The 27,500-nt window shown below is 39.0% G+C and overlaps 2 protein-coding genes across 2 annotated transcripts in view; one reads left to right on the forward strand and one right to left on the reverse strand.

Moving 5' to 3' along the window:
* The window catches only part of ZNF536 (zinc finger protein 536), a 231,081-nt gene that overhangs the window by 166,443 nt on the left and 37,138 nt on the right, over positions 1-27,500 (forward strand). The window lies entirely within an intron of this gene.
* Positions 3,406-6,671, reverse strand: LOC130258004 (uncharacterized). Its single transcript, XM_056501020.1, has 2 exons — positions 6,304-6,671; positions 3,406-4,591 (listed from the first exon to the last, which is right to left on the reverse strand). The coding sequence occupies exon 2, from the start codon at positions 4,296-4,298 to the stop codon at positions 3,561-3,563; it is 738 nt and encodes a 245-aa protein (XP_056356995.1). The 5' UTR covers positions 4,299-4,591; positions 6,304-6,671; the 3' UTR covers positions 3,406-3,560.

Below are 27,500 nucleotides of genomic sequence, written 5' to 3' on the forward strand. Positions count from 1 at the left end.
CCTCCTGTGTCTCTTTTTAGATGACCTCTTAATCACATTTTAAGGAATGCCTTACCACATATATCATATTCTAACATAATTGAAAACTGGTCTACTCACATCTTATCTAACACCAAGGTAGGGGAGTAGCCTATTAATCAAAAACTGCATATTTTTCCCTTTTAATGATCTAACTAAACTGTTCAGAGAGGGACAGAAACAAACCTGAAAAGACTCTGAAATGTCTTAAACATCCATCTTAAACACTTCCCACCTTCCTGGGAGATTTATGGAATACCAGGTGTGATCTGCCTGAGACCAAAAGGTGATTCAAAGATTTCTGTGAACAAAAGAAAAGCAAACAGCCATTTTTCATAATTTGTAGAGAATCCAATGAAAGAACAGAACATCTTTGATTTTGATTAGCAACTGGAAATAGATGGGTTTATAAAGATGCTATATATAAAGAAGAAGAATTACAGAAGTGTGAGTTGACAATTATTGTTATTTTGTATCTTCCAGTGCCTTTCTTTTAATCATATAGATCTTATGGTTCTGGGTATGTGGTATGTGCATATATCTTTAATCAAGTAGATATCTACTATGATTAATACATTCCTTGTTATTCTGTCACTGAAAAATTAACTTGAAACAGGTATGGTGCCAGTAGAGTGAAGAACTCTAAGGCAACATAGAACCACATTTACCACTCAATGGTATCAGTATCACCACAGTTATTTCCTATTCTGTGTAGAAATAGTACTGTGGTTGCTCAGATGCTGCTCTGTAGTAACTGTGTGTAAATGCTGACTTTTTGATGGTGACCACTATAGTATAATTATAACAAACTTTGGCTGAGAAAGGGGTAAGGGAGGAAAGTGGATATTACTGAAAAGGGCAAGCAGGAGTAGTGATCAAATACAGAACACTTTCTATTACTGTCTCTTTGACAATTTCTTTTAAGTCTTGTTGTTGAACATAGTGATACTTTGTAGTGAAAAGCAAACCCACTTTCATTGACACTAAAGGGACAAGGACATATGACTTGGGCAATGCAATAGCACAGCTGTGAAATCCAGACCAGAGAAAGGTATGAAACACTATGGTACAAGGGAATCTGTTACTTACTTACCCACCAGACATCATTTGCACTACAGTTTGTATTAAAACTCAATGCAGCAAGTTTGTCTAAACTTAAGAATGTCTGATGGCAGGGTTGCACTACTTTGCTTTTCCTACTCTCAGTCTCCATATAGGTGACAGGTTCAGTAGCTGTCTGAACATGGGGAGAGAAGCTGAATCCTGTGAAACTGCTGAAATAACACCAAGGAATAGGCTCCATTTCTTTTGCACTGAAAGAACTGTGAAAAGACCTGAAAGTATTTTTGCAGCAGCCAGAACTGAAGAACTCACAGCTGTGGGTACAATTGATGCCCATCAATTCCCAGGCATTCTCCTCCCAGCTCCCCTGTGGTGAATAGCAATTTATTGCAAACATATCTGAGGGCAAAAAAGAAGATGCACAGGAGTGACCCTGATGCAGGTTCTCAGTCTGGTGAGGAGAGTGATTAGTATCAGAATTAGGCATGCTGCAGATACCTTGCTTTTTATGTGCAGCAACACTGAAGTGATCTCATCAACTATCTGAACATTCAGCAAGTCCAAAATCAAACGCTTGTGTGTCAGATATACACAGCTGTATTTGTACTGTTGCTCTATCTAAAGAACATGCCAATTGCTTCACTTAGAGTGAGTTGAGAGACTCATTACTAAGAACATGTATAGCATTATCAATGAAAAACATTATTGTTCTTTTCCTCAGTGGTTTTAGTGTCCTTGCTTATCCTTTCACAGGAGTCTGTACTAATGTGTCTTCAGAGGCTGTGGGGCCTGATTCTCTGCTCCCCTGTGCAGGGTGTTGGCATTGACACCTCTGCACAGTGAGTGGGGTGTGAGTTGACACAGGCAGCCAGGACAACCACAAACTCAGAGGCAGAATGCAAAGAGTAAATTTATTTCTGCTACCTCCCTACCCAGGGAATCCTCAAAGCAGAAGCACACCAGAGGAGACACGGCACTGTTAAACTCTGTCCATGCCAGGGGATCACTGGCTGCTGCTCACACTGGCTTATCAAGGGTTATTCCCAGCTGCAAGGTCACTTGAGCCATTTACAGCCCTCCTCGCCAGTCTTCCGCTTTTTAACCCATTCCTCCCAACTTTCCACCCCCCTGCTCAAGAGACCACTGCTGCTAGGGCTGGAAATGTGGGATGGGGGATTTACAGAGGCACTTAAGCACGGGGGAAAAGAAATAAACAAATAAGCATACAATGCTCTGAGTCAAGTGTCCCACCCCTCCTATCAGGCATCACCAGTAGGTTGTGATTTGTAGTCCTTGAGATACTGAATGACATCCTCCACGCCAGCTGGATCTGCAGCCAGGGAAAAGCAGCACGTGCTTCAAAGTTGGAACAGAGTTTGTGATGTTGGAGGGGGTTATAGTTCTCCAGTAATCAATGCTGCAAGGTTCCAGAGCGTGCAGCAGTTACTCCCAAATATAAGGGAAGAGCTGCCTTGGATATCAAAGTTAAAGCTCACACGAAGGCACACGTCACCTGCTCTACAGACACCTCCCAGGAAGAATAATGACAAGTTAGTTACAGTAAAAAACAACCACACACAAGTATTTACATATTGATTTTGCAGAATTATATCCAACATATATGCTTATAGTACAAGCCTAAAAAGCACAACAAGCCAGCCTGTGGAGGAAAACTGGAGTGATACATCTCTGTCCAGTGATACACATGTGGTTTCTCCAGCTCCTTCAGATAATATTGCTCCAGGCTTGGTAACTGGAGATGGGGTAATTGGCCACACAGACTGGAGAGGTGTGGCTTGTGCTATTTCAAATTGAACTTTGACTGGATGTTGCATTTGTGACACCAATAACATAATTCTAGTGCATCCCCCCCTAGATAAGTCACAGGAAATCATCAAAGATACAGCAAATACAAGCACTTGAGAATGTGATATTAACAGAGGATATAGAATAAAAGGAAAAAGAGGCAACTATATGGCATTGACAGAAGTTCTTATATGAATGATCACATCTAGATTAAGAGCTTGCACAATCCATTGGTATAAACAATTCCATTTCCTCTGTGGGTAATGTTTTGGGAAAGACATAATCTTAAAGATTTTTAGTCCTCACAGAGTTTGTACATTGAAGGTGTACAGTCATGCTATTTTGGCCTGTAATTCTTTAGTTTCCTGTAGTCCCCAAGGTACATCTTTAATTCATTTTCCCATCAGGGTATAAAGTATAGCAGTACCTTGGAATAACTTGGACCAAAATTCTACAGGTTGTTTTTGGGGTGTTTTTTTTTTGTTTTGTTTTTTTTTTTTTTTTTTTTTTTTTCTTTTTGGTCCAGTCATCAGACACAATCCCCATGAGACTATAAAATCTAAAATTATTATTTCTAATTCAGTAGGATTTCCTTGTCTAGGAGTGCATGATTGGAACTCTTTCAGAGTGTAAATATGTGTGATCTATGCCACCCCACTATCTGCTAAATCTGGCTAAATCTCAATCTCAAAGTCTGAGTACTCACCCCAAAGATTTCCATCCAGTTCCTTGGGATCCCGTGAAGATTTCATAGCTGGAGCACGAACTTGGGAGATCAACACTTTGTTTTCCACGTATTTGTGCCTGGGTGACACCAGCTGCTGTATAGTGCATTGCTGCTCGTAGCACTGGTCTGCTTGAGCGGCGGTTACGTCGTGAGCAATCTTTGCAGCCCGTAGGGTCACAACTTCCCTTTCCAGCTCCCTCACCTTGCCCAGCAGCGCTGTCACCTCCCTCTCCAGAGCCCTGGCGTAGGTGACCAGCTCCAGCTCCCTCACCTTGCTCTGCAGCGCGATGGCCTCGCAGTCGCGGGCCCGGGCGTAGGTGAGCATCTCCAGCTCGCTCACCTTGCTCTGCAGGGCGATGACCTCCCTGTCCAGGGCCCTCAGCCCCGTGGCCAGCAGCCAGCCCAGCCTCCCTGCCAGCTTGCGGGAGGACTTGGACGCCCCTTTCCAGGGCAGCCCGCGCATGGCGATCTCCACCCTGTGCGGGTTCACCACCACCCCGTCATCGATTTCGGGCCACGTCTCCGGGCTGGCCATGGTGGCGAGGAAGGTGGCCACGGGGGTCCAGCGCTCAGTGCTGGGCCATCCTGGGATGTGGGGATTCACCACCACAGCCTCTCCAGCCCCGGATTTTTTCAATTTTTTCAGCTTTTTCGGCTTTCGTGACCTTCTCGCTAGCCACGACATGGTTGTCCCCAGATTCTGCCAACTGTGTCAAATGTGGGAGTGGGCACAGGCAGACAGCTGGGATAACCACGAAGTCAGGGCTAGAATACAAAGAGTTAATTTATTTCTGTTACCTCACTAATCAAGGATCCATGAAGCAACGCCCAGGCAGAGGCATAGAAGTGGAGATGCAGGCACTGTTACACTTGGTCCATGCTGTTCACACTGGTTTGTCAAGGGTTATTCCCAGTTGCAAGGTCACTTGAGCGATTTACAGTCCTTCCCTTCAATCTTCTGATTTTAAGCTGTTCCCCCTAACAGTGGGAAATAAAGACAAATGAGAACGGTAGCACTTTGTGCCAGTTTACATGTGTTTTGCAAAAATATAAACGATTGTGCAAAGCTGTGGAGAATCAGAGTGTGTAGGGCACTAGTTTCATATTATTTCTTCCCAAAAGTGCATGAAATGATCTTTTATCAGCCAAACTTGAGCGGAACTGAATTGAAATTTTTTACAGTGTAAAACATGCAATTTACAGTGTTTGTGAAGTATAGTTTTTACTGGGAATGAAGGATGTCCAGGTACCACAGTTAGAAGGTAGGTGAGTGTATGTTGTCTTACTGGGCTTTTAGTTATTTTCTACCCGTGACTGGCATTAAGCTCCTGTGCTTTCTATTGAAAGAATTCTGATTGAATAAACATTTTTGTATTTTTAACTTCCTGACTTTTATTTGAACAGCACTGCTGACTTGAATTTAGCTTGATGAGGCCAGTGAGCTTAGAAAACTTGGGAAGTTTTTTTGAAGTTAAATCCTCAGTACACTGCACTACTGTGCTTGTTCATCATCTGGGTTTTCACAGCTCTAGTCAGAATTTCAAAGGGGTCTGTAGCCAAAGAAAATACCAGACATTAAGTAGCAGGACTTTCTTAAACTGTAGAGTAAATTTTGGCAAGTACAGAAGGTAATGTTTCAATTGTTGCTGTGTTTGAAGGAAAGTCCATAGGAGACAAACAAAAAAAAAAAGAAAATAAAGATTACTGGATTGAGAATAAAGATACAAAAGGTCAGATTTAAAAAATAATAAATAGGGCAGACTCTTTAATAGTGATCATTTCAGACACTGGATTCCATTCAGTAATTTTCAAAACAGTCACTGATGGGTAGATACTATAATAGAAACAACATGAAAGTCATCAGATCAATTTAAAATAATTCTCTAAATTCTTAAATTAAAAAATAAAAAGACAACTCACATTGGAGGTGATTAATTTTTATCATTTCTATATATTAAGTAGAGAAAGAGACTTCCTTAGTTTTATCTTTAACTGTATTTAATCAACTGCATAATATTTTTTGTCAGCTTCAGATGTGGAAACATACCAAAGAAAAAGGATTAGAGGAAATAGGTTGTAACTGTACTTATACCTTGAAGGAACAATGTTTTTTACTCTTAAAATATTACCAGAAAATGAGTATCCTTGTAATCTGACTCCTGCATGAAAAAAAAAAAAAAAAAAAAAAAAGAGACTATTTTCTGAGGGATGAGTATCAGTTGGCATTTATACTTTGGAAGGATGAGTGAGCTGTTGTTGCATTAAGGGTATGGGTATTTAGCAGAAAATTAACCCCCTTGTGTCCCAGCCAGTCCTTGGAGACCAGAGGGGTTGGGAGTGGCTGGGTTTCATTTCAGCCAGTTTAACCCTCTAGCTCTGTTTGAGTTCAAAATAGAAAGTTGCAGAAGTACAGAAGTGCTGTTAGTGCAGTTGTCAGTCAATACCATAAGTCTGATCTTGTTCAATGAGGACTTTGCCTGATCCAGGTTCCCAAATGCTTATTGGAGATTTACTGAAACAACAGGAAAGCAGGTTCCCAATTGCCAGTGACAAATGCTCTGGCTACAGATTGCTGACATGTGTCATGGCAGAAAGTACAGCAAGATTCTCATAGCTATAAATATACTTATATACAGACATGAAATGGATATTCCCAAGTACCCCAGCACAGTCAGAGGTGCAATGCTCACCTAAAGGTGTCCCTTCAGGAGAGGGGCAGAGACACAGTCTGCTGGCTGATCCTGAGCAGGCAGAGATGTTTTCTTCCTCCAGAGATGTTTTCTTCTTCCAGAGATGTTTTCCCCCTCCAGAAATGTTTTCTCCTCCAGAGGTGTTTTCCTCCTCCAGGGGTGTTTTCCTCCTCTGGCCTTTTGTCTCCCTTTTAGATTATAAATGTTGGTCTGTCCCAAGGGGATGGAACAACTGCATGTTACAGACAGGGTTTGGTGACTTCGGTCATACATGCATTGCATGTCCCATGTTCCCCTTCATTTGAATCCTGAGGGATGTGTAAGTCAATATGTTAATGGAGCTTAATGAGAGTCTCTGTTACCCTGTCAGAATTTATAATTGACAAAGAGGTAGAACAAACACTTTGGCCCTCCTCCTCCACGTACTGAGGCAGCAGCAAAGGCTCTCTGACCTTCATCAGAGGCTCTTTGTGCACACCCTTATCTCCTTAATGAAACAGATTTATAACAAGTGCTGTTTTTCACAGTGAAGGGAGTGTGGCTTTTGGCTGGTACAGAGGCTTGATGTTCTCCTGTGCCTCACTGAAAAAACTTTGGGCCATGAGACCTCCGAGACTTTGCTTAAACCTGGTGCAAGATAAGCAAGAGGCCTGTTCATGCTTTTCTCAACCAGCCTCATCAATTCTTCACTATCTTAAAGTACAATTAAAGTACAATTCTGATCATTTACCACAGCTTTTGAGCATGTAAGAGTTATTATGTAGGTGTTTTACATGTTTTATTTTGCCAGCTAGCTTTATAGTTAATTTTTTATTTTATTTTCTGCTACTGTATTCTTAACTAGTTATTACAATTGTGAATTAAAAATAGGATAATTTTCTGTTCTAATACCAGTTAATATCCTCTTTTGAAGTATAAATTAGAAGGGCATGGGTGTGAACTAAGAGTCTTCCAGGTTCATGGTTGGTATTTTGTCAGTGCAACCCTGTCTCACACCAATGATCAAACTCAGTAGGCAGTTAGCACTGAGCTAGCTGGATTTCTCTGCCTGTGACTGTGCCAGCAACAGCAATGTCACTTCTCTAAAAAAATTGCAAGATTGTGCACTAGGAAAGAGGCACTGCACTTTGGAGTGAGAGGAAACCACAAAAGCAGTCCATCCACTCCATTGCATGCTAAAACAAAGCATGCACAGAAGTAACATTAGAAATAGTTTTCAGAGATATGAATATTGCCTCTAATATTTTCTTAGACTCTTACAATTTATAACACAGCCTGCTGATAAGCTGGAATGCAACCTATAGGAAGGGAGAGAGATGGAGAAATAGATGACCTGCCCTGAATTTTTTTTGTTTGCAAGGTCCTTCCTTTGATTATCTGGGACTTGGATGCATGATCAAAAATTCAGAACTTCCATGAGACAAGTAACAGGCAATGTTTGTTGGTGTGTTTGCTTCCCTTTCAAATATTCCACAGATTGTACAGATTAGGCTTTACATCAGATTTACTACAGCTCTCCCTCCTTGCCTTTGGACTCCAGCTTGCTTTTTACACTCCTGTCTGAAGCTGCAGAAGAATTAAGCTCATATGTGCACTGTTTGTACATAACATGCTTTCCCAAGTGACTATTTAGCACTATTAAAGAACAAAACCAAGAGTAGCAATAAGATTGTGGTAAATGTAAATGTATTATTTTTCAAAACAGTTCATGATATCTTTTTGTAATGACCATCTTCTTGCTACATGCAGAGTGCTGGTGGCATTAGTGAGTTAAAAAATATAAAGATATTCAGGGATTTGGACCTGATCTTCATTTACAGTACACATGTTTAGCACTGTTGGACAGTGTAGGGGACTTAAAGTATAGAAAGAAATGTAAGACAGTACACTTCAAGCCTTCCTGACTGCTTGGCTGCTGTGCATTGTGTGCCCATTAAGGTACACTCTTGCAGCATTTTTAGTTTAAAACTTCTAATCCTGCATGAGGCACCAGTGCCATCTACTATATTTTAATCAGTTACATCAAATGTGAGTTTAGTACAAACATGGGCACAGTGATAATTTTTACTGCTTTTCTGTAAAGTTGTGTTTTGAGAAATAGTCCTTTCTTCAGCATCTGTTGTTGGATAACGTTTTTTTAAATCCTCATCCGAATTTTTATGTGTTTATTTTTTAATTTCCTGTCAATAGAAATAGAATCAGTGGCTCTGTCTGTTATTAATATTTAAAATTTGGGTGTTTGGGCTTTTTAACATACAAGATGCTATGCCCCTTTAAATTTCCTTCAGTTGTTCTATACCTCTTAAAAAATCTTTCATTACCAAGTTGTTTATCTGAGAAGAAAGTGAGACTGTCTCTTTGTATTGCTGAATAACATCACTCTTTTTCTCAAGAAGTCATTACACACTGGCATCATATTGTTCTTTATTAGATGATCTGTTGCCTGAAAGTATCTTGGTGACACTGAACTTGAAAGCAACAAGAGTACAAGTGCTAGGATGCCTGGAGAGCAGAGACTGGCAATACCTTGCTCAAGCAAATATCCAAGACAATTTTTAAAAGGCATTAACAAATACAAACCACCCCCACAGAGGTAATTTTCACCTCTGAATTTTTGCTTGTTTCTTAGTCCAGCCCAGACTTCAGCCATCAGTGTTACAAAGCTGGAAGCCAAGTCCTACCTAGCAACGATAGCCATGTGCAATCATTTAAACTTAAAGAAAAATAACACAGCTGCTGGTAGAGCAGTGTTGGGAGATTTCTAGGTGCTTTCCAACAATAAAAGGGTGGTTTCTGTCCTGAAAATGTATCTGTGTGCATAGAAAAAGACCTTCAATATTCACAAAGACCACAATTAGTGCTGCACTGTAATTGTCATTCCCTGATTAGTTGGAAACCTTATATACCCAATGGGTTTTATTTTTCCTATTCATGAGTTACATGAGACAATATAGTAGCTTGTGAAATTTGTACAACTATTCCTTTGATTTGTGCTGCTTTACACATCTTTTATTATGAACTCTCAAAATTCTTAACCCTGTGACTGGGTGCATAGCTCTAGTGGTGACTTTGAGTATGATGACTGGATAAGAATTATCCTAAGATCTTTTTAAATATAAAGATATCGTGGAAAAAAATTGGCTTTTATTATAGATACTGCATTGTTCACTCTAATACAGCTGTTCTGGGAAATATTCCTCCCATGCACTTTTTTAAGAAGAAAGAACCACCATCCAAAGAAGTTGAGAAATTATCCTGATAATCTCCAAAGTCCAAACCCAAATGCAGTCTCCAGCTCCTTGAAGGAGAAATCTAAAAACAGAGTTTGCCTCCTTTGCTTCAACGATTGGGGTCACTTCCCTTAGGGACAGGAGGTAACACAGCTGCAGATGTCTCTTAAACATCTTTACTATCACAGTAGTTTTAGTTTGGTTGATTTTGGGGGCTTTTTTTTTTTTTTGGTTGTTTCTTTATGGTTTGGTTGGTTGATTGGTTGTTGGTTTTGGTTTTGTTTTGTTTTTTGGTTTTTAAAAATTTTTTAATAAATCAGTAATGAAAGACTTAAAATATGTCACCCTTCAGAGCTATCAATTACATTCCCATTCAGATGGGATGGTAGAAGTGAGGCAAGAGCAGTGTGGCCAGAGAGGTGTCCACAGTGTCACTTGCATTTGCAGCATGTTCTGTTTCAAATTCCCTCTTCCCATTCAGGCATTCCTGTGGCCACTAAAACTTGGGGTGCAAAGAAGGTAATGTGAAGTTCCTTCAGCCATTATCATTTCCAAATACCTTTTGGCTAATGAGGAGCCAGAGGCACGTGGCTCATTAATTCTCCTCTGATTTCCAGCTTGTGCCAGCTGTGGGATGCAGTGGCATTCCAGCCTGGGAATCCCTGGTACACAGTAATCAAACACAGGGCTGGAACAGTTAATGCTCTGTTTGCAGATCCTGTTGGATCACTACTAAAGTTGCATAGGTGAGATAGATAAAGTTGGGAAGTCTGCAATACAAGTGTTTGCCTTTATACTTATTTACTCACTGTTGTTGCCTTTGTACAATAATATCTTTTCCCTGAAGGTCTTTGAAATATTCCATCACAAAATGGAAAGAGGGTATGTTTGTTCTGGGTAAAATTTGGAAGCATTGTTCTGATGACACCTGTAAAACATAATTATAACTCCCAGAGCTGTTTCCTCTCATATTTAGAGAGGAAAATTCTTTGCCTCTAATCTCAGGTGCATACCTGTGGAAGCCTTAGATTCCTTCAAGCAGTATCAAAGTAATGATAACAGTGTGCAGCTGCTGACTGTCTTTTGCTTGTTGTTACTCACCCAGCTGTTTAGAGGAGAAGAAAAAGGGAGAGAATATCTCTAATCAGCCATATGGCATAAAGTTTTATTTGCCACAGCAAGTTAAAACATGCATTATTGGTCAGCATCTTGAATGCAAATTCTGCCATAGCTTTTCAGGAGTGCTAGATCTAATGGAAAAGAAGATCAGATATATTTAGTTCACATTATTTTATATTAAGTACAGAAAGAATTGATTCTGTCTAAGTAGAATTTCCATGACTGGATTTTGCTATACCCAAAAGGTGTTGGGAGCATGGAGTCCCCATCTCAGGCCCTGCTTTGGGTCATAAAAGGTAAACTAGGAGCAGTTGAAATGGTATTTCAGATTTCTGCAGTGTGGTTTTGCTTTGCTTATATTGTACATCAGACAAATTAGGATTCTGGATCACACAACTGGGACATGAAATCTAGGAGATGTCTTTAGGAGCTGTTGATGTTTACAATGCATGCAGTTGGTAGTTTTTTCATTAAGAAAATACTTAACTTTGCTGCTGTTTTTAAATTGAACAAGAAACATAGAGGTAAATGTAAGGAAAAAGATTTTTGTCTTAAAAAACCCGACTTTTTTGAATGCATGTAAATGCTAGAGGAGAAGTGAGGGACTACTATATGTATGAGTTTAGTGAGTCTCCATTCTGTACATTGCAGTGGAAAATGAGTTTTGAGGGTTGGCTCTACTGAAAATTTAGCAAGTCTGCTTTTTAAAGCCTCTTCTGTCATTTCTTGTGTGCATATGATTGGAACTCCTTTCAATGTGGACATATTGACTTCAAATATACTCTCAGGGAGACTTCATATTATTACAAAATGTAAAAGGGAGGTGCACACCTGTGTATCCAGGATTGGCTACATGGCTTCAAAAACTGAGAGGGATTGTAACCCTACTCATGCTGCTTCTTGCAGTACTCCTACAATGCTTTTTTTCCTCTGAAACCTGTTGTGTTTCAGAGGATTTAAGAATATGGTTAATTTTGTCTTCTTGTAATATACTGAAAAACAATTTCCAGAAAGAATAATACTCTGTTCTTCCACATGTCTTTAATGCATAGATCTCAAAGGAATCACTAGTCCCTGATTTCCTGCTTAATTGATCAGACTACTTTATGTTTTGTGTAATTGTTTACATTAAACACTGGTAAGAGATACTAAGATACCATCCATTTAAGAAATTTCTGCACAAATTCTAAACAGCTGGATAAGTGGTTTTGGGCTACTGGTTTGCAGAGATAATGGGCTGGGATAGAAAGTATTGTGATTGGTAGGCCAGAATATTTTTTCTGGTTGATTCCATTAAAAAAAAAAAAAAAAATCACTGTATACTAATGCTACTTTAAAAATGGACATGCTTTTTCAATTTGGGCAGTGATTCTGGATAGTATAATCCAGATGAGTGGTTAGGGGTCCTGTATTTTAAACAATCTCTCTTCTGTGATTCTTAATGTCCTTTGACTTGTACTTCATAAAGTACCAAGAAATGTTTGATCAGATAAGAGCCTTGTTTTCTAAGAATAGCTGCTTAAGTGGTTCTGCACTGTCTTACAAATTTGTAATTTCATATAGTGAGGTGTTATCTCCTAAAAAATAAGCCTTGACCCATATAATCAGTATGAGTGTTTGTTTCCCTGCAGAAGCACTAACATTAAAACTATCATGAGAGGATTCTAAAAGAGGTGTGCAAATATTTTTCCATAGAATAAGATTCCTTCTTCATCTGATGGCCCATCTTGCTATTCTTCTCACTGTTTCCATTGCTGTTACTTAAAAGGCTTTGACAAATATAATAGACTTTGCATAATGATGCCATTGTAAGTCACTTCCAGCATATTATAGTGTGCAGTTAAAATTACTCTTGTGATTACCACTCTCCAGTGCTTCTACTTTATCATGGCACCAAATGAAATTAGGAACAGGCATATTCCTTCCTTTACTTACCAATATTAAAAAAAATACTGTTAAATAATATTGTTCTAATTTATTTAATTAAAATTCCTTTTGGATCTCTTTCTTCCACCATTCAATAACAATTATTTTGCCTTAGGAATAGATTTTTTTAAAAATAGGATATATACATTCTCTGATAACATTACTGTGAAGTTGGGAGAATTTTGTAAATGCTTTTTCCAGGGGAAAAGGCAATGTCATACACAGAAAGACTGCTCTGTACTAATAGATCTAGACTGGAAAAAGCCATAACTCCTTTCAACATCATCTTTTCACTATTCTTCTGAAGTGTGTGGTTATGTATCTGGAGGTTCTAGACCTGTGCATGTCTCCATCTGTCTCTCTGTCTTCTAACCTTGTTAATTTTGATGTGGTTGTTTTTTTCTCTTAGCGACTGAGCAGGGGAATAAAGAGCTGGGAAAAATAATTTCCTGCTATTTCATATTTTCCCAGGAATAACAGCTCTAGGGAATGAGTGTTCTAATGCATATGAAGAGAATACCTTAAATAAAGAGGTATTATTACAGGATTTGATAATGCAATGGTGAAAACACTCAGAAAAGCATTGAGCTGGGTGACTAATGTACAATACCATGTCTTAATGGGGGTTTATTATTTGGTTTGTTTGTTTATTTCTGGGCTGGATTTTAGAGATGTTTTTTGGTTGGTTTTCTTGTTTGTTTTTATTTTTGTTTGTTTGTTTTGGTTGGTGTTTTTTTTTTTGTTGTGTAGAAGATACTTGATTTTCCTGATCCTGGCTGCACCATATAAAAATGGAAGCCCTGGCTATGGAAGTCTGACATCAGTGCTTTGTTGGAGCAGATACCCAGAATTTCTGACATTTCTGAGCTTTGCTATGCTGCAGTGGTTGGGCAGCAGTGTCCTGGATGGCTCTTCCCTCTAAGTGGATATAATTGCAGGGCTGCCCTTACATATTTTGTTGGGTTTTGGAACGCAGTAACTCTAAACTTAAGCTACAAAAGACAGCTACAGACAGCCAAAATGCCAGACCCCTCCAACTGGGTGAAAAGCTACAAAATCATTTACCTGGTGTGTCCCATTCCCTTACAGTGTGTGGCATGTTGAGGAGATATCTATGGTTGCTTCTCTGCAGCCTGCCCAAAATCACAATCCAAGAAGCTCAGCCCTTGAGGACTCAGCTCTGCCCATGCCACCTCTCTCATTTTTCACTAGAATGCATTTATACTGAAGGATAGTGAAGGTTTATAGCAATCTGCTATTCTGGAACAGAGGAGACAAGCAGTCCTAAGCCTTCTGTACTGCAGGCTGCTTCCACTGGGTGCCCTGCACTGGGACTCCTGGCAGAAACACGAGGTATCTCATAATTTGTGTTAGTACTTGGGTGCAAAATCTGCCAGTAGAATTGTCTCAAGGAAGTCATGAACAGACAAGGCAGCAGCTTTTGTTTCTCTTGCCCTAGCACCTCATGACAATGGGTTGTAATGAATTTTTTCTGCCTCACAATTCTTTAAAGATTTTGAGATTTTTTGGTCCTCAAACTACTGGCTTAGACAATTAGATTTAAAAAGTATTCCTCTATATGTTTTGATTTTCCAACAAGTCTTCATAACCTTCTTTTTCTTTTGGATCTCGGATACTGAATAGTTCAAACTTTGTTCTCATCTATATTGGCCTTGTGTCACAAGTTTATCTGGTAAAAGTTTACCTGGTTAAGGGAGGTTACCAGGGTTTACAGATTTTTAGCCTTTGATCAAAGTTAAATCCCTATATCTGTTTCTTTATGAGATGCCAAGTCTTGATCATGCATGGCACATTTAATACCATTTCTCTGATGACTTCCTTTGCCAGAGTTAAATGAAAATTGTTAAAAATATTAAGGTTTTTAAATTCTGTATTGCCAGGAATGAAACTGCATTCTGCCTGGTGTCTGACTTGCTATCACTCATTGTTTGCAGTCTCAAAAGCGAGAACTGTTTATGAACCTTTTGTCTTTTTACTTTTCTTTTAGGAGTTTTTTTTAGCTCTTTTGCCATTTACTTTGCAGTGCTAAGTGATATCCAGCAATCAGCCAGTGTTTCCAGTGGCTGAGGAGATCTGTTCAGTGTCTGTTTCCAGGTGACAGCCTAATGACAAGAACTTCCTGATGTCCTGATCAGATGTTTTGTTTGGGCTGGGATGTGGAGTGGCAGAGGCTTGTGGATAGGAAATCCTCATTCTCTCGTGGTTCTGCTGGTAGTCCCCAGCTGTCAGCTTCACTGGGGATGGGAGCTGAACAGTGTCCAAACCCATCAGTACTTTTCTTTGTTGCTGTTTTGTTTTGCTTATTTATTTATTTTAGTGCTAAAGAGAGATTTCAGATTGAAAGCCATTGAGTTTGTAGCCTTTATTTGTTACCCCAACAGAGGCAGTGCATAGTTTCCATGTCCTATCAAGGGAGGACAATTCTGTATCTACCAACCAACTCCTGGGTGATAATGGCTGTCTTCTCCTACCACATATAAGCAGCCTCTAGCCATCAAAATAGGTAAAATATTGTGTAATATTGCTGCTAGCTGTTCCTACAGTCTCATTTGGTTGGAAGTGGGCTTTGGAAATATTATGTTTGTGAAGATCTTTATTCTTATTTTCAATTTATGGTATAGTATTGTTTACCTCTTTGTATCTCTGTGGTGATTAAACTGCATATTTTTATCTGTGCTAATGTTCTTTATCCTGCTGTGTTGATTCACAAATCTTTCTGATTTTCTTTTAAAAATACTTTTGTCCCTTGTATACTGGCAAAACCCACATCTACCATGAAGCTAACAAGCTGTCCTTTTGTTGAGAGGCCCTTTGGCAGGAAGACTTTTCTTGTAGTTACTCTTGGAGTAAATTTTAGCTAAGGTTGTGATCAGGCCTTAAGGTTTATGGATAAGGACTAAATTTATTAATAAGTGTAAACTAAGTACAGTGAGTTCAATAAGTCTTAACAAATTTAGTTAATTGCTCAAATACCTGTATTTGTGTAATTGCCAGAATACCTGTATGAAGTCAGCCATTAGAATTGGATGCATCTTTATTCTACCAACAGAGCATGTCAAGTATTTTGCTGTCTCTGCCTTTAGAAGACAATGTCTCAGGAAAGTCTGATGTCAGAAATTCTGGGTATCTGCTCCAACAAAGCACTGATGTCAGACTTCCATAGCCAGGGCTTCCATTTTTGTATGGTGCAGCCAGGATCAGGAAAAGCAAGTATCTTCTACACAAAAAAAAAAAAACCAAAAAAAAATATGACTCCCTGGGGTAGTATGGGCTCACAAGCTTTAAAGATTTCCTTGCATGCATGGTTCTTTGTAGATTGTGTCCATTCCTTATGCTGCCTTGGTTTTAGAGTCCATTTTACCTTTTCTTTAAAAGTTTTCTATAGAGATCTGTGTTTTATTCCAAGATGCACAAATATGTTTATAGTAACATGCAATTTAAATTAAAAAAAAAGAAGATTTAACTAGTATCGTTTGGTCAGCTTCTACATATCTAATACATAAACAGCTAGCTTTCCCAATACTTTTAAAATTGATAAATCTCAAAAAAAAAAATGAGCAGAAGTAAGATATTGTTAATTCCATTCCATATTCTGCAAAACTTAGGCAAGAAAGGCAAAAGAATTTGCCTGAGGTCATTCAGTATTCCACTGGAAGAGCCAGTGGAGCATCTCCTGAGTTTCAGTCTAGTGATTTATATGCTAGCCTATATTGAGTTTCTGTAGTTGGATTCTGTAGTTCTTTTTTTAGAAAATTGCAGATCTTTCTGCAGCCAGTATTCATCATGTGTAGGTCCAAAGTAAAAGTACTATTGTATCAGCTATCAAGTAGGTTGATAACTCTGTATTTGCATTATTCTTCTTGAACTGGCTGAGACCATTTTTTTTCTGTCACACAATGGCAAATGTCCAGTCCATTGAAATAGATGCAATTACAATAGAAATTAGTGTGAGTTTTTAAGCAGGCAGCTTTAATAAGTAGTGGCTGCTAAGCTCTGATGGCTAAAGCAGTACTAGTTGTTCAACCCAGACAATTGATGGAGTCTCCTAGAATAGTTCTAATTTGATATGTTGACTGATGTATAACCATAAGCAATCTCCAGATTGCTACAACACCCTTCACACTTCCATTAATTATAGGGTAGATGTCTCAGTTGTTGGTGATGGGTTTATTTCTGTTTAGGATGCTCTGTGTTTTGGAGAGACCTTTAGCAATGGTTAAGAGCCAAATGGGTAGTTCAGGTGCTCTTCCCTAATGCCACTCTCAGTTCACTAGCTTTTCTGGCCACCCAAGGGATCATAAAATCCTCTCTCACCTCATATAGGTTCACTACCAGCTGCTGACTGGCTGCAGAGGAGCATGCATCATTTTGATGAACTTGTATTAATATCCAGGAGAAATTTAATATTTATTCCAATGTACCTTTTCATTGCAATTATTTGCTGGGAACACTTTAGATTTCCATTATGGAAACTTAGGGAATTTTCTTCTCTCCATGCATTCTTCTCTTCTTAGCCTGAAAGGAACTGTACTGTAATCAAAGCTGTAATTTCCTGTTTAAATATATATATGATTTTCTCCAAAACTATGGCATATTTTGTCAAATGAAAATAGTGGGTAACATCAAACTCAGCTGATAGCAGCGTTTTAATCAGGCTTTAAAAGCCCAATAAATTGTTCTATTTGAGAATTCTGATTTGAGAAAAGAAACACAATACTAAATATCCATGAAGACCCAACCCAATCAACCTCACTGAAATCATCAACCCAGTTACTAGTGATGCTGGTGAATTCATAGAGCCTGATTGAAGTTACAAAGTGTTGTTTTAATGATCTTGTGCAAGCAATTGACAATTCTGCACAGCTGAGGTGAGTAGTGCATGTGTATTTCAGGAAGTAGGTGTGTGCTGATATTTTAAGTCAGATTTGTTAAATAACAGTGTGTACGAGCCTAGGTAAAGATGGCAATTCTAAAAACTCATGTCTTATTTCTGGAGGATGCAGGATGGACAAACACCAAATTTACTTTGAAGAACAATGTTCTCTAAATGCAAAGAACATCCACTGATTTTATTAGGTTTATTAATCTATTTGGGTATCCACAGGTCATATTGCATTTTGTGAGCCATGAAATGATTCTTATTGTGAACAACTCTTTAATTTGGAAGATATCTCTTTGGTGTGTTTGAAACACTGGTGTCCTAATTTCTGGCACTCCTCTCTTTCCTTGGAGGCTGTTGTTGGACTGAAATCTATTGTTTGGTGCCATGCAGTTACTGCTGGGTTACCAAGTTGTATGCTGGTGATTCGTATCTAAAATTATGTTCCCTTCTTTTTCTTTGTTTTAAATCACATCTAAAATTGTGAATAAAGCTACTTCAGACTTTCTTATATGTTCCACTCCAGTTGAAGTGAAACATCTCTTTTGTTGCCAGGACATTGTAGAGACTCAAACTGGCATAGTTCCTCTGAAATCATCAGTCATTCCAATGTACCAGAGGCCTGGACTGGGTCTTAGTTTTCACAGATTTAACAGATTTTTTTTTAAATAAGGAGAAAAAGAAAAAATGACAGACATGAAAGATTTAAGAGAAAAAAAATAGCATCTAATTTAATCAAAAGCATATATGCCAATAAAACCAACTACAGCTGTCAAAAGAAATAAACAAAACAAAGCAAGAATTCTATAATTTGACATGTTTGCTTGACAGATAGTACTTTTTGGACCAGACATTGTGCTGGTGTAAAGTGGCATAAGCATATGAATGCCAGTGGAGTTCTGCTGATGTTACCCAGAGAGAATCTGGTCCCTGTTATTTAAAATAAGGGTTGTGTCAGATATTCCTCTGTTCATTCAAAAAGCAATTCACTTCTGAACTAAAAGGGTCTCAAGGTGTTTTCACAAAATCATGCTGGCCATGGCACAAGGCTCCCTTTTAATCAAGGCAGTTTTGAATTGTGAAACTTTTCCTACTTGAATTTCTAACATAATTTTCTATGGTTATGTTCTAAGTGCAAGGCATAAAAAAAATCTTGTTTGTTCTCTCTTTTTGGGTCAGTCACCACTTGGGTGTTTATGAAAGGATTGATGTATATACTGTCCAAAAGGATTTGGTAGGGGGTAGATTTGAATCACAAAAGTGATTATGTTATTTTACTTAGAAAAAAGTCTTTTTTGTACCCTTTTCCATATAAAAAAAAGATAAAATCCTATGTAAATAATAAGTGTTTTCCCTGTAATGAATGTTCCTTTCATTCTGCATTTCTGTATAATATTGGAAATTGTGTTTTTATTAGAAGAGGTATTGGATGGAAGCCAACAATTTCTTCTTTTAACTTGATATTTTGGGCTCTGATCTTTGTTAAAACTACAATGGCATGTATCTAGTACAGTCAGAGGTCATTTCTATAGCTACTACCATTTCCTATCATTTCTGGGGAATGTTTGTTTTCAAAACAAAGAATTGGGTTAAAGCTTAAGTATCGTATTTCAGAACATATTTCAAACTGAAATTAAGAATGCTAAAACCTTTCCTTTAAAGGTCAGATGATATTTATTATTATTATAAAAATGATCTGTGATTTATGAATTTAACTTCTCGTAAACCTCCTTTGTAACAGAATATGCAGTCAGAAGCTTAACATTACATTGTTTTCCTTTGACAACGTATCCACGAGACCACTGCAGCTGTTCCTTTACTCACAATAGCAGATTAATTAACACAATCATATGCTGTTGGCTCCTACTCAATGAGTAGGTCTGCAGTGGGATAGATAGGTAAATCCTTTAAATGTGTATGAGATAAAGAATATACTATAGTAGTTTCATAACTAGCCAGTTTTGCTTCTGACTAGTCAGCCCTATCAGCAATGGTTCACTGACTACAGAAGCTGTGAGCTTACATTTCAAAGGCAGCCACACCTATTACAGAGCAATAATGCCTGAATCATTGCAAAACTCAAATATGTAAAAGCACAGGCACGCTCAGAAATCACCATATTTGCTAAAATAACAGGCAATCTGCTTCAAGCATTTTAGGTTTATAGAGTAGCCAGGAAAAAAAGAAAGGGCATTTTTGTTGGTTGCTTCATTTCTTTAAAATAATGAAAAAAAAAGTTCAATCATTGCTTTCCTTTAATATCTTAATCTGGTCGTTATTCACTTTTTACCCACTTTGTATTAGAAATACTTGTAAGCAGCGGCCATGGCATCAGTTTTAAGTACTAAAAGAATTTTTCATCCATTTCTCTGTGTGTGCTAATGAACATGTGAGCAGCTAAATCTCCTTTTCCTAAACAAACAGTCATCAGCAGCATGTAAGTATTTATTTGGCAACTTCAGATGACATTTTAGTGGATGCTCAAACCTTTGCTACCAATAATATAACTCCTTCTTTTTTTTTTTTTTTTTTTTTAATTTTATTTTAAAGATAAATAAAGCATCAAATTTAAGAAAATTTCCTTCAGGCTTCCCTCTACAATCCGTGAGAAAAAATAATTGTATGCTTTGTTACACCATTTACACACAAACTGAAAGCACAGCAAACTACTATGTTAAAATTGTCTCATTTAAGGGACAAAGAAAACTCATTGTGAGACTTCTTTTCTGGAAAAAAGCTAAACCACTTGGTAGTTTAATATCATTGAAGTCCTTTCTGGTCCATTTTTACTGCAGTTGTGGTTATGTGCTTTTACATATTCTATGAGTTTTATGTAATGGTATAAATATGCATTTTGATCATAATAAAACAGAAAAAGTAGAGAACATGACTGATTTTGAATGGAGGGCTTTGCTTGCATAGGAACAGCAGCATTAGACTTACAGATGGGAGAAAACCAAGTTCTGAATCTTTTCGTGCAGTACAGTTGTTGAAAAATAATCAACATTTTAATAGCATCCAGCTTTATATCTGAGAGTTTTTCTGAGTACCCAAAGCTGCTATTTCTGGAGACAAAAAACAGAGCTTGTGAGCTGTTTCCAGTTCACTCAAAGATGAGAACAGGGAGATTTTTGGGGAGAAGAGGAAGATAGAAAATTTCCTCAACTTCTCCTGAGTGCTTCTCCTCCTCTGTGAAAGAACATGTTCTCAGGTCTTTCACCAATCATTTTTCTGCCAAAAATAACTGTAAGAAAAGCTTCTTCTGCCTTCAGCCCTCTCATTTCCCAGAACTGAAACACTTGCACCAGGCAGAAGGTTCATGCCCTGCAGAGGAGATGCTGCAGCACTTTCTCCCCAGCCTGGTCAGAGGGTCCAGGAGAAGATGAGGTACAGCAGAGTGAGAGCTCCCAGGGCAGTGCCAGAGATCAGCCTGGGTGAGACTGACTGAGCTGGGAACATCAGAGCCTGTGCTGGGAATGGCTGGTACTAGTGATACTGAATTTAATCCATCAAGGATCTGGCTGATGTGTAACTTGTGGCAGTGCTGCCCTACAAACCCAGGGAGCATCTCATTATTTAAATAGGAAGGGAAGGTGCAAGAGTTTTAGTGGAGAGCATTACTCAACAGGTGAGTACTACTGAACCTTCACACCTCTATTACTTGTATATTTATTATACATTTCCACTATATATATATATGTATATATGTGTTCTTAGATTCACTGTACAGCAGAGCAGCTGAAATCAAAGGAACTAAGGATCTTATTGTCAGTTAAAAAAGCAGTACAGCCAGTAGTGAGCTCTTCTGAAAAATCTGTTGCTTTTAACATCCTGGCTAAAGTCACAGGCTTATCTCACTAGACTGCTGGATCTAGACTAAAAGTCTCAACTCTTGATCATAGAAACAAAAGGAAGAATCCTATACAGGTGTCAGTGCTGGGAGCTGTGCTCAGGTGTGCTGTGATTTACAGATTGGATTCCAGTTCCCTGTGGATTGCTCCAGTGCTGTGAGACACAGGTGCTACAGGGAGTTTTTGAGCAGGCTAAGAAACGTATTTGGCCACTTGTCAGACTAAAGACCATGCCCTGTTTTTCTCAGAAGGAGAGTTTCCCATAATTTAGTTTGTGTAATTACATTCTTTAAGCCTAAATTGTCCATGCAGTTTCAGTTTGATACCATTTTCCTTACTCAGTTTTCTAATGGTCTGTTCTTTCAAATCCTTTTCAATAATTGCTGCATTCTGTCCCTGTGACAGGTGAAGAGGTGCCTGTGTAAACATACCTGCTACAACCTCTGTTGGACTTTGCATTCTATTAAGATAAAAGTGTTTAAATTTATGTGATAAATATTAAGCCCTGCAAGTTTATCTGAAGATAGACTAAAAAGCTCTCCCTCTTCTGTCATCCCAATTCAAATTGGGGATCTGAAAAACATAACTCTTTTGACAGTTTGTACTTGTCCCACCTAGAAGGTTCTGTGTTTTAAAGTTCTTTGAATTTATGTTAAGGATTCCAGTTTCCCAGGACTGGCAGTGAAATAGTCATAAATGTCTTTCCCTGGTCTGTGATGCAACAGCAATGTTTACTGGGGCTCTCATTGAACCATTGCCAGTGGATGAACTTCCCAGCACTGGGAATTACTGCAATAAAACTTCCTTGAGAAGTGTTTGAGAACAAAGAGAGGTATTTGATACAAGCAAGAAAATGGAAAGCTTAGGAAGGACTAGAAACAAGTTCATAGTGAGGTCCAACAGCTCATACCTGCATCACAGCCTGTGAATAAGGACTGTATTTTTAAAATAAGATGTTCATTTGTGTCAAGTCCATTCTGCAATTATAAATATTTCAGTGTAACTTTACAAGTGCCCTGCAATGTGCCTTTCTTATAGCAGTCTCTATAAGAAGTGACACAGTTGTATTGATTTGTGTGAGAGCTTCTACCTGTGATGTTAGTCCTTCAGTCTGTCAAGTCATATGTGCTGAAATGAGTTGAACATAAGGCTTTAAATATTTAGGTCTACTATTGTTGACTTCAAGTTTGTTGATGTCATGGAGCAGAGATAGGACTGAGAGCAAAATGAAATGAGCTTCTTGCTTCCACAAACTTTTCTGTAAGCCCTGGCAAGTACTGTTGTCTGTACCTGCTCCAGTCTCTGCTGCTCTAAAGTACAGATGAGCTTTTCTTGTTGAATGTATAGAGATTGGTAGATAAACATTTGTGGACAATGATGGCAATGCCATGGTTAGCAGTGTGCTAAGCTCAGAGAAAATGAGCTGAGCCCCTCCCCTCTGGTTTTTAATATTTAAACATGATAGTAGATAATTTCCATTCCAAACTGTATCCAAATAGCATTGTCTGAGTTTGTGGTAGAAGTAGTTTATTGTCAGTTATCAAAACTTCAATTAACAGTTAATTTGCACTGGAGATAGCACAAGTTTTGTACAGTATTTTTTTTTCCTGTGGGCAGTTGTCAGAGACTTGACTATGCAAACCTTTCAGGATTCCTTTTGGCCTTTGGATAAGGAGAGTTAAGCTTTTTAAACTTTACTGGCCTAAACCATTTCTAATGTACTCTTCTTTTAAATTAATAACTAATTTACTTAGTTATGAATTAGAGGATTTTGTAAAAAATATCTTTGCACCTAAGCATCCAGAAAGTCCAGAAATATCACTAAAATAAGCATGGTATTAACTGTACTTAGCAAATTCTCCATTTTCTTCAGCTACTAAGCTACTGTGTCCTCCAGCACTGAAAGGTGTGTCACACAAAACCATATTTCTTCAGAAATGTATGGTAAAGGAGTTTTTGAAGGATGACTGGGTCATCAGTAGCATCATGGTTAGATTGCCACCATGGTTAGCCTCTGACAGTGACTCTTTCAATGAATTTCCATTTTATCACAACATTTGTAAGGTGCAGGACAGATTTGTGTTGGTTTGCAGGTCTGCCCTTCACCATGATACCACAGTGCTGGTCATGGCAGAATTACCCCACAGGCATATTGAGTTCAGTGCTTCTGGGTTTGCTATAATGGACATCTTGAAAACTAAGACAAGTAATTTATTTCCTTAACATTTTTTTTCCCCTAAAAATAAATATTAAAGTTGTTTCTTAAAAATAAAAATAACCCCCAGATCAAATAACACTATTAAATATGAGATAACCATGGACAGGGAATATTTGTTTTGAGTTCAGTACTGAGCTGGAGGTTTTTTGCTTGTTCTGTTCTTGAAAAAAATTTGGACCTGAAATACATTCTTGCTTTTCCAGGTTATGTTAGCTATTTTAGAGGTAGTTAAGTTTTTAATATTAGCTGTTACTTCTTCAAATTCTGCTGTGCTTAAATCCTTAGATCATCATAGCTGTAACAGCATTATTGCTATAAAATATAGAAGAGAATTGTGGTAAAAATTACTGAAAAATGTTTTACCTTTAACATTGGATCGGGCTTCTGTTGACATCAGTATTAAAAGGCCAAGCTGAGAAGATATCATTACTGACACAGAGGAACATTTTGCCTTTGTTCATAGTGAGTTATTAGTGAGGCATGCCTTGTACATGTTTCCCCAAAGAGTCCAAAATTTCCACATGTTACTTCCATTCCCAGCTTCTGTGTTCAGAAAACCCCACTGTGTTTAACCCAGGGACTCTTTCACAACTCATGAAGCACATAAGTTTCCCAAAACCAAATCCTGGATTCGCTGAGCTCTAAGCAAAAATGCAGCTCAAACTCCACGCTGGGCTGGACCGTGAAAAGCACTGCTCAGTTCTCAGCAGCAGAGAGGGAAAACTTTGTTCCCTTCCAGTTCTGGTTCTGTGTTGAGAAATGGGCTGCTTTCTGAGCTTGGGCACCTTTGGAATGAGGAAATGGGGTGGTTGGATTTTTTATGGCCCAGGTTGTGAATGAGCTGAGCCCGGGGCTTTTCCTGGGTATGAAGTTACCCTCCCTGTAGCCAGGCAAGAGAAAGAACTGACTTGACAATTAATGTCAAGCCTGTTGATGGAGGTCAGGGTTGCAGAGCTTCAGCATCAGCTATTATTTTTATTTCAACAGGATTTTTGTTACAAATGCATACAATTTAAATATGTCAGGCTTTTCCTTAATGTGTTTTTTTCGTAAGTCGCTTTATATTAGATACACTGAGAAACACAGACTTTTTCTTTGGAAGTTGATGTTTCTGTGGAATGAGATAAATGACTGATAAAATAATGCCATTTTTCCTCCATACAGGTTTTTCCTCCTAAGGTTGCAGAGACTATAAAACTCATAAGGGATATATAATGAAAATTAGCAAGCGATGAATGAAAAGAAATAATTTTTGGTTAGATTTTCTGGCATTCTTACATTCTTACATTAGTCTTTCCATCTTTGTATGTGAACAGGAAACTGTTTGATGTAGGCCATTGAAAAGGATGTTTGCATCCAACAATCTTGCAGAAAGCCACAGAGAGGAGCAGTGTAGATCTGAGGCTTGATGTGCTATACTGCATGGTGGTGTGCAGTGCATACTCCAGGAGAGTTTTGTTCAGGTGTCTTAATGGGCTTTGACAGGTTGTTTGTAGCTTAATTTACAAATGAATTTGATTAAAGAGCTCAATGAAAGAGTCTATATTCAAGTTCGGATTTGAAGGTCTACTAAAATGAAATGGAAGCTCCCAAATTAACACCTCTGGAAATACTTGATTATCTTCATAGTTTGGGATTGTTTTCCACAGATACTCTGTGAAGTACAAATGAATAAGCTATCCCTTTTGCCACCATCATCAATGACAAGGTTTTTATTTGACTCTGACATTACAGGCATTGGCGTAAGCTGAAGCATCTTGTGCTGAGTGGTACACAGGTCTAGTTCAGTTAGAGCTGGGGGATGAAAGACTCTCTTTGTTCCTTCCATTTAAATTTCTAACCCCAAAAAAGTCATCAGGCCACAGGCTATGAAGGAGCCACAGAGGGAACAACCAGCCCACAGATGTGTGAAGACACTGCTAGGAGATGTTTATTCTCAGCAATAAATAAGAAAGATAGTGTGGACTTAACTAGGATGGCTGTACTTTTTTTTATGGTGCTGGAACAGACTCCTGGATCTCTTAGAGCTGCAGCAGGTAGGAAGCTAAATGAAGATTAAAACTAAAGGCCAGGAGCAGGTTTCAAGTTATATATATAGGTTTTGTTGTTTCAAATCTTTCCTTGATTTCTGGGGTAAACTCTCTGCTTAAATAATAAAAAAGAATATTGGTGAAATAGGAAGAGTTCGTCTCCAGGATTAATTTGTCGAAACTGATCCAGGTAATACAGGTTTTGGCTGGAGTTCTTAATGATAAGAAAAGATATTTGGGAAGGTCTCCTTAGCTGAAATGGTTAAATATTCAATTCTATCTTCCTCATTATTTGTGGATTTTCATTTTGTTATAGTCGTGGTCGGCAACCGCTCAGAACTTGATTTGTCAAGACAAGTATGCTCTGCAAACAAATGATTACATTCTATATGAAGGCATTATCACTAAATCTGAAAAGAAAATATTACAGGCAGAAATTATAAGGAGAAGTTTATAAAACAAAGATATCCTTTGGCAGAATATGCTCTTATAATCAAGCTTTTAGCATACCATAGTTTAAAAAAAATAAAAATTTTGCCCACATATACACTAATAAAAATAAATCTGTTTCCGATTACTAACTATGCAGCACAGGTGCTTGTTTGTTACGAGAGAGGCATGTTCATTAATTTTCAGCTATGAAAAGTGCACTGTGCCATAAATATACAATTCAAAATGTACTGCTGATAAATGAATACACAGATTGTTAATGTGCCAGAGTAGGGTATTGGGCATAAAACACATGCCAAACAGGAGCACATTGGTGATGTGCTAATGCTTTTAAATCTGGGTTTAATGTAGGCACATAACCAGCTTTTTACATTATTGCACTAACTTTTACCAGAATTTAGGGCAATATCTATTTTATGGGACGTTTTACTTTCTAGTATAATAATACTTTATACCTATATAGCACTATCATCCAGGGATCTCAAAGCACTTTACAAACATTAATTAACTAAGCCTGTCAAATAGGTAAACTGAGTTTTACAGCAGCATGGTGGTTGTACTGGAAATAGAACCCCAGAGTTCAGATACCCTACCTTTTTCCCTTTTTTAATTTGCTTCTTTTCCCCTTAAACCACCCAGACCATACAAACGTTCAGCTGGAATTTGTAAACGGTGGGAGTTGATGTTTTGTGGTATTCTCTCCCCTGCCTGTTGCCCTGTTTCAGCTGTGCTCCCACCCTGGTGCCATTCCCAAGGCTGTGCTGCCCAGCTGTCCGTGCTGGGGGTGGGATGGACACTCTGCCTGGAGCACTGCGGCTCTTTCTCTGTAGCTGTGAGCACACACCGCAGGGATGCTCAGCTCCCCTTCCCCTGGTCTCTCCCCAGGTTTTCAGCTCGGGGGTGCCCGCACCTTGCGCGGGCTGGCGGCGGAGGGCGGGGGGTTTAATGTCCCACCTGGGGAGCTGCGCAGGGTTTGAAGGAGCCTGCAGGCTGGCTATGGCTGCAGGCTGGAGGCTGGCAGCAGCAGCGTGGGGCTGGGGTGGTTCCTGATTTCCCTGAGTGCGGAGCTGTGAGTGCGGAGCGCTGCCCGGCTCCCCGGGGCCACCAGCGCTCCCCGAGCCCCCTGCCCAGCACACAGCCCGCCGCACTCCGCGCTGCCATCAGCAGCGCTCACCGAGCCCCCTGCCCAGCACACAGCCCGCCGCACTCCGCGCTGCCATCAGCAGCGCTCACCGAGCCCCCTGCCCGCACTCCGCACTGCCATCCTCCCGGTTCCACCCTGCGGGAAATGCTCGCTCCGTCTCGCCCAGGGCCGGGATGCGGGAGCGCATCAGGGATGCAGGGATGCAGCAGCGCGCTCAGGATGATGTAGCAAGTTCGTGGCAGGCATTTTGGGCTCAGCGCTCCTAATTGTGCATCCAGCGGCAGAGTTTGGTTATAGCCCCGTTCCGAGGCACCAGATATGCAAATGCA

This window comes from Oenanthe melanoleuca, chromosome 11, assembly GCF_029582105.1.
Source record: "Oenanthe melanoleuca isolate GR-GAL-2019-014 chromosome 11, OMel1.0, whole genome shotgun sequence".
In the NCBI taxonomy this organism is placed as follows: domain Eukaryota; kingdom Metazoa; phylum Chordata; class Aves; order Passeriformes; family Muscicapidae; genus Oenanthe; species Oenanthe melanoleuca.